At 44.9% G+C, this 8,364-nt stretch overlaps 1 protein-coding gene across 1 annotated transcript; it reads right to left on the reverse strand.

Moving 5' to 3' along the window:
• Positions 1–689: 689 nt before the first annotated feature.
• Positions 690–3,646, reverse strand: zfp64 (zinc finger protein 64 homolog (mouse)). The gene is made up of 6 exons (XM_028410214.1): positions 3,435–3,646; positions 3,112–3,270; positions 2,883–3,029; positions 2,709–2,771; positions 2,365–2,616; positions 690–2,289 (listed from the first exon to the last, which is right to left on the reverse strand). Exons 1-6 carry the CDS (start codon positions 3,454–3,456, stop codon positions 899–901), a joined length of 2,034 nt encoding a protein of 677 aa, XP_028266015.1. The 5' UTR covers positions 3,457–3,646; the 3' UTR covers positions 690–898.
• Between the last annotated feature and the right edge of the window lie 4,718 nt (positions 3,647–8,364).

Here is an 8,364-nt window from a genome sequence, read left to right on the forward strand (position 1 = left end):
TGTGATTTTCACAAGAGGACCTTTACTGCCACCCATGTGACTTGTGGACATTATAATCACAGGTTCAGAGGTGCTGCACAGAACATGGGATATTCTTAGTCACTGTTTTCTTTTTGAAACACAAACCTTCTGTGAGGTTCTGGAAGAAGTCTTCTCCATCCAACAGCTTGTGTCAGTTTGTGGCCATGCTGAGCGGGGGACACAGGAGCCTGCCTCAGTAGAGCCATTAGTGCCAGGAGAGACGAGAAAAAGAAATCAATGGTCAAACGTACACTTCTATTCAGGTGCAGCATCCACTCACCGCAAACACTAAGTGCTGAGGTCTGTGTGTTTAAAATGGGCCGAATAATAGACCGCAACAAGCAAAACAGGCACTTTATTGAAAAATCTATTGGAGGAGCAACTTGGCTTTTAGAAACTAAGACCTTGATATGTAGACTAATGTTTTCTACCATTGACATCTATGTCTCAGATTCAGAAGCCTGAAAATATTTCTTTTAAAACAAATTCACATACAGAATGTTTAATCAATGCTGTGGGACTGAAGGAGCAAACCATTTACTCTGCTGCCACCTAATGGACAAACACAATAACTGCATGGCACAAACATTCAAGATGCTTTATTCTTTCCTTCCTCATGATGTTACTTAAAAAACGGAACTAATGCATGTGTTTATTTTAATGCAACTCAGATTTTCGTATGTAATGAAATTCAAATATTAAATGTTAAACATGGCAGAATTCTGGACTCTGCTACAACAATGAATTATTCTAAACGCAGTAACAGTGCCATTATTTCAGTGGTTACCCTACATCTATGAGTTCTTACGGGCGAAGAAGTAGCTTATGATGCCGTTAAAGTCTTTTCAGTCCCAGAACAGCACGCTCCATCACACGCTCACTGAGGGATGCCTTCCAATGTGTGTGAATCAGAGTAGAGTGTGTGAGGAGGGAGCTCCTCCACTGCGCTCTGCGTTGGCTGAGTGGACACCATCAGCGGAACGCCATGGATGACCACATTCTGGCCACCAAGGCTCATGTCTGGCACCAGCAACGCACTCTCCTCACAGGGTAAGGCACTCTCCTCCACCGGCTTGGACATGTCCAGGTCGGGTGGAGCTGCCGTGGAGACCAAGGCGGCGCTCGCCTCGGTCACCACAGTGACCTCAGTGCCACCCTCCTGAATCAAGGCGTTGAGGCCCTCCAGCTCAGAGCAGGTGGTGATGAAAGTCTGTGTGCTGCTGCTGCTGGAGTCCTGAGCAGTGATGGCTGTCTGCAGCAGGGCCTGGTGGAGAGGGTTGTTGGCATCTTGAAGCTGGGTCAAGAGGACCGTCTGGGGTTCGAGGGTGGCTTCTGTAGCCTGGGATGATCCAAGCGGTTGCATAGGTGCCAGCAAGTTGACCTGTTGAATCATGGAGTTGACCACCATGTCATGGTTTTCTGGGCTGAGCAGGACCATATTGGTCTTACTCTGACCATCCCCACCGGCTGGGAGTACAGTGTTCTCCTGACCCAATGAGTGGGATACGATGATTTTGAGCTGTGCATTGCTGTAAGGAGCTATTGAGCTAGGAACTTCAAGTTGAGTGTTACTCTGCGACACTGTAACAGGAACCAAGTTGACCGTATCTGCAGGGCTGGAGAGCTGGAGCTGCAGCACATTCTGAGTGTCTCTGTGCTGCTTTTTGTGGCTCCGCAGGGAGTCCTCCCTCACAAACGAAGCGTCGCAGCAGTCACAGCAGAAGGCTCGGGCTGCATCTAGCTTGGCCCGATACCGAGAGCTGACGGGCTTCGGAGACTCGCCACCTCCACCCTTTACTCCACCCCTGCCACCCTTCCTGCCAGTGTCTTTCTCAGGCTTATCTGAGTGGCACTTCTTTTTGTGGATGACCAGACTGCCCCGCTGTTTGGAGGCAAAGCTGCAGAAGTCACATTTAAAGGGGCGCTCCTCGGAGTGGATCCTCTCATGGACTTTGAGTGCCCCCTTGCTGGAGCAGGAGTAAGTGCACTTTGAACACTGGATGGGCTGAACGGGTTGGTGTTCTCTGGTGTGTTGCCGCAAAGCAGTTTTGTTTGCACACTTAAAATCGCAGTGCGTGCAGTGGAAGGAATTCTCGGTGCCGTGTTTGATCTGAATGTGAGACTTCAGGTTGCCTTTCATGGCGCAGCGATACTCACAGAAGTCACACTTGTAGGGCTTTTCACCTGAGTGGATCCGGATGTGCCTTTTCAGGTCAGAGTTGATTTTGAACTTTGCATCACACTGTTGGCACTGGAAAGGTGCATCCCCTTTGAAAAGAAATCATAGAATAAAAACACTTGATGTTCAGAAAACAAACTCATCGGGACACTTTTAATACCTACCAGTGTGCGAGCGGAGATGCACGGTAAGCTGGCTGGAGTTGCGGCTGGCGTACGGACAGATCTGACATTTGAACGGCCGCTCATCATAGTGGATGCGCAGGTGCTTCTTCAGGCTGCTGCTGTCTGCCGCTGCATAGGGACAGTGTTTACATTTGTGCGGCTTCTCGCCCGTGTGCGAGCGGCTGTGCATGTTGAGCTTGTCCCGCCGGCTGAACCGCTTGTGGCAGAGTTCGCATTCAAACGGCTTCTCGCCTGCATGGTAGATGGAGAAGAATGTGTCAATAGACCCGGTTCTAAAAAGGACTTTAGCAAAGGAGAACTATACAAACAGGACAGCAGCATACCCGTGTGTGTTTTGAGGTGTCGCTCCATGTCTTTTTGGCCATACTGTGTCTTAAAAGAACAACCTATGAACAAACAAAATATGGTGTGTTACCAACCTAACTAGCAACACAGGCAGGGAGCACGTCCTCCCTGTTTGGAGACTGTGTCACAGTCAGTAACAGTGAGGCACCAACCTGAGAAACAGCAGCTGTGTCTCTTTGAGGTCAGGGCGGGTTTTAATTTTTTGGAAGGTGTTTTCTGTGCTTTGGTCAGGACCTTTTTAACACCTCGCATAACATGTGCCTGGTAAGTTTCCTCAAAGACAAACTCAGTGCTGGAGTCTTGACAGGAACAATAAAACAGGTGCATGAGACAAACTGAGACTATAAATTATTGACAACAGCAGGAAGGGCCGTGCCATACCTGTGAGGGGGGCTGCTGCTGGTGTTTCAGATGCTGGCAGAGAACATCCATTCTGCTTGTGGGCGAGAAACACCTCGAAATTATTGTACTGCTGTTTGCAGAAGCCGCAGATGTGGATGTCTGGGCTCACCTCCACCACCACAGAGTGCCCTGCAGCGACTTCACATCAGCAGAGAGCAGAAAACAGGAAACTTCAGCTACGCGTTACACAGTGCAAGTGTTTGTGACACCAAAACGAGCATCACTGCAACATTACATCCCCAAAATAACAATGATTTAGGGTTATTGTGTAGTTAAGATAAGAAGGTGGCTAACACACTTACCTTCTACGTTGTATGTTGCCATTTTCGAGCTTATTTTGCTATGGATCAACTCATTTTCTGGCTGTTTTTCAGCTTACAGGACGTCCATCACGCTGTTAACTGCACCGAGTCGACATAAAAGCCAGTCCGTAACATTATTACATGTTTAAAAGCAATAAATGTACATTATCGATGGAAATAACACTTTAATTCACTCTACACCGATGCAGAGACGTTTTACGACATGCTGCGTACAGTTTGCGGCAGCCACAAGCGTACGTTACGTGTTGCATTTGAAAATGTGGGAAAATCAAGCTCTAGCTCAGCAATGTAACGTGTCTTAAAAATATAAAAGATTTGATCTTAAAATTAATCTGGCTATTATCTTACCTGTACAGAGGCTATATGTCTTCACATTTTTAATAATCATATGCTAACAAAATAACATTTAGAATAATATGATAAACATTTGTGTACATTGACAGAATTGAGACCTCCGAACACATGAATGCATCACTGGCAATTTAGTGCATTTCCGGGTATGGAGTTCTAAAATTGTGATTTAGTTGTTTAAAAAGAACACGAGAACAGAGATACTGAGGTGACGGTTTAACACATAATATTTAAATATAAATTTAAATAAATTGCAATATCTACTTTTAGATAGAGAAGGTAGGCTTTATGTTTCTATAAACTCCTGGAAGCTACACCGCCACCTGTCGTGCGGGAAGTCCTGTAAAAACGGGCCTCCAAACCATGCGTGCTAAAAAAAAACTAGTAGTTTGTTTGACCACGTGCATTTTAATTTTAAGGGAAGTTGGCAGACAAAGTTGTCTGTTAGCTTCGTTGTTTACTTTAGCCACTAGCATTAGCACAGAGCAGCATGTGTCGTTAAAGGAGAGGTAAGCTCTCAGCAGTAGCACTTAAATACACTCACTGTGCCATTTTCAAGTAAGGGCAATTTACTGGGTTGTTGGGGTGAGTGAATGAGAATGCCTCTTTTTATGCCAGAGTGGTTGTGCTAGTGTGAATAAGCCATGAAAGTGACTGACGTACAGCTCCATTTTCCCTGGCAGGTCCTTAACTGCCTGATTGCCACTGTGAAGCTCAGGAATTTCCTTACGCTGACTTTCCTGCATGGCAAAGGCACAGGACTGATTCCTTCCCTGCTGAAACAGCAAATCCAGGAGACAGACAGGAGGTACTCACACACTCACTCACACACAGACAGACACACACACACACACACACAGACACACACACACACACACACACACACAGACACACACACACACAGACACACACACACAGACACACACACACACACTCACACACACTCACACACACACACACACACACACACACACACACACACACACACACACACTCACACACACACACACACACTCACACACTCACACACACTCACACACACACACACACACACACACACTCTAAAGTCTTTCATGGTTCTGCACACTTGTATGTGACTGCTTGATTATCTCTTGAATTACATTTTGTCAGGATATTTGCAGCATTTTTCTTTTTAACAGAATTGATGACTGAATGTTCAGAAATACATGAAAAGAATTTATTTAAATAAATAATTACATTTGACCGGAGAGAAGGTGCAAATCATATGCACATAAATCTGCCACACACACACACACACCTTCAGTGTAGTTAAATGTACATCAAAAGACCACATTTACATGCGACAGTCAAACCAATGTGGTAATTAAATGTTACCCCTCACAAGCAGTGGAGACCGGGCCGGCATGCTTTGATCTAGACCTGTTTTTTTTCTTCCACTTGAAGCTTCAGATTCTTGTTTCTGCTTGTGAAGTGACTGAAACAGTCGTTTTGCCACTTTTATTTTGTATAAACGCTGCACCAACGGTGATTCAATGACTTAGATATGAACAATGAATTCAAATATTGTGAGAAATGATCATTATACTTAACCAGAAGTATTGTTTACATATTACAATTGTAAAAAAAATTGGGGCCGCCGTTAATTTTTGGAGGGATACATTTTATTTCCCGTGCTGTAATTAGGATATTTGTCTCAGAAATGGCAGAAATTGATGAAATATGTTATTATAATTTTCCAAAAACATTGTTTACATATAAAATTAGTAATTTAAAGAATTCAGACCTCACAAATATTCAGTTTATTACATCATAAAAGAATGAAAATCTGCAATTTCTTGCTAAAAAGGATCCAAATTGTTGATTTTTCAGTCCTTAGTAAAACTCTGCTTCTGGCTCGGCTTCTGTGTAATATTATAAACAATAAAATCTTTTTCAGTTGTCACACTTAGAGGCAAAGTATCACTTGGACATCCAGCTGTGCCAGTCCTAATTTGTAGACATGCCCCTTTTCCATTCATGGAGACACCCGTGTATTCAGTGAGTGATGTAATGTCCCTCTTTTCCCCAATGAGACAAGGGCAACAATAGGGGGGAGTGCCTCTGTCACATTATTTTCCCCCACCGAGGCACGCCAGCTGCTTACAGTTGCTTAATGGCTACGAGCTGTCACAAGGCATCACAGCCCGCTGCCACACAGGAGCGGCAGATGCTTTAATTGCACAATGACTTGTAGGTTGTCAACAGCAATTATAGCAGGCTTCCACCTGAGGGCACCCAAAGAACACCGTCGACTCACTTCACTGACACAAGCCTCAAAAAAGGCTGGCTGCTACACACAAACCTGATCCCTGAGTCGGCCCAGACAAGAGCCAGATTCCAAGTCTTGCTTTTTTTTTAGCATTTAACAGTTTAGCAAAGATCTGTGCAGGATTGTCAGACAGCGGGCTCAGGACCCCAAAATCATATTTAGACATGAAATATTTATCCAGTTCTGTCACCTTGGGGCCTGGCGCTCGCCATGCTGCGGCAGGTCGTGGTGTGCAGAGTTTGAGTAATTTTGCTCATTATTAATTCATGCAATTTTTTTCCTTTCAGGGTTAGGCTCATTCACCGCCGCCGCTGTCGCCGCCGGTCCTAAGATTATTATCATTAAGAGGAGGCTAATAAATTGGTGAGTTCAAAGCTGCGATGCTGCAACCTCCTTCAACACATTTGTTTTAGTGTGTTTGTGAACATACTGCTTAGATTTGTGGTCCACTTGTTTGTGTCCCATCAAATTGAATGGTTAAAAGATGTCCCCTGTTTGTTTTGAGCCATAAGACAAATTATACACACATGTATGAATTCCTTTGGTCAACAGCTGCCATCTCAGCAGCAGATAGACCAGAGCCAAAGTCTGGGAACCATCAGATGCCTCCCGACACTTTATCATATACAGAGACACTGTACACACAAGCACACGCAAGCAGCAGCAGCGCCGTGCACAAAAGGCGCACATGCTCAGATCAGCGCTGTGCTCTTTGTATCTGCCAACTGATGCAGATGACGGGGCTGCAGATGAGTGCATGTGGCTTCAGAGACAATAGCAGGCCATAGCCTTAGGAGGAGAGCATTCAATCCCAAGAAGCGTGCTGCCATGATATAAATTAAGACCTTTATTTAATGCATCATAAAATGGAAATATTACATTTTTGCTGTTAGTAATGGCAGTAGTTGCTAGTAAATTTAAGTAGTATTTTTTAATGGAGTCTGGTGTTGGAATAGGGTAGTGTGAGGTTGTTGTATTATGCTGTAGTGTCAGCAGGGGGTGTCCAAATTCAGGCTAGAATAAGAGAGAGAGAGAGAGAGAGAGAGAGAGAGAGAGACCCTGTGCTTGTTTGAAGCAGCTTACAAGGCAGTGCTCCAGTTTGTAGCAGCTGACATTTTGGAACCAGTGGGTCAGCAAAATGGAGAAGCCGCAGAGATGTATCAAAACCAGTGAGACTTTTGATCACAGGATTGCCGTGTGTAATTTATTGCAGGTCGTTTTGTTGTTCTGTTTTTTTTTTTTTTGGTCCTAATTATCGTCGCTGGGAACTGACCATTAACGCACAACTGGGTTTCAGGTGTTGCTTTGCTTCTCCCAAGTAGAGCAGGAAATGAGGCCATGCATGGGCTGAATATTTTTGGACAGATCTACAGAGCTAAACTAAACAAAAGTGTGTGTGTGTGTGTGTGTGTGTGTGTGAGGACATTTCTTTTCCTGTGTGAAATTGTCAATGATGTCATGGAGGAGGGAATCTAGATAGTTAGACAGATAACAATGAGGCTGGCTTATTCATGGCCTACACACACACACACCTACAGACACACACACAGCATCATCATCGTCACAGAGGGAGCAAGGCTCATAATTGGACAGAGGTGTCTGTAGATAATGAAGCCAGACCTCACACCTGCCAAACCTTGGGGATTTCACTTGACTGGCCACTTAAATCTTCCTCACTCTGTGGGTCTGGAGGGCAAGAGACTGAGTAAGGAACTAATGGAAAAAAAGCATGCGCTACAGGGAGGATCCCTGTCAGCACGAGTGCAGTGTGGACCCCCCCCCCACCTCACCCATCCACCTCACCCATCCCCAGCTAACTCAGCCCCCACATCTCGTTCCATACGGCACCCACCTCACTTCACTTCACTGTAAATCCTCTGGTGTCAAGGATTTCAGACGGAAATGGGGAAATGCTGCACCAGCTATTTTGTTTCAAACTCTCAAAAACACTCGCTTCTCCCAGGTTGTCTTTGGTGACAGCGTTGTGTGCGGGAAAGCGTATTGTGCCAGCTTTTAGTGGGGTGTCATTCCAGGTGCTGAAAGGGAAATCAGATAGACGCTTCAACGGAGAAATACTTCTATATGGAAAGTTTACCTGACAGTCATCAGTGAAGGTGTGACACCGTATCACTGCTAGCAAACAAAGCTACACCAATTAGGGATCGAGTTTACCCCGGCAAACGCTTAAAGATGTATGAGGAACAAAATGGAATTTCAACTTTGTCTTTCTTTGTGACTCAGAAATCACTCAGGATACAAATTAGTCAC

Source organism: Parambassis ranga, chromosome 7 (genome assembly GCF_900634625.1).
Source record: "Parambassis ranga chromosome 7, fParRan2.1, whole genome shotgun sequence".
NCBI lineage: Eukaryota > Metazoa > Chordata > Actinopteri > Ambassidae > Parambassis > Parambassis ranga.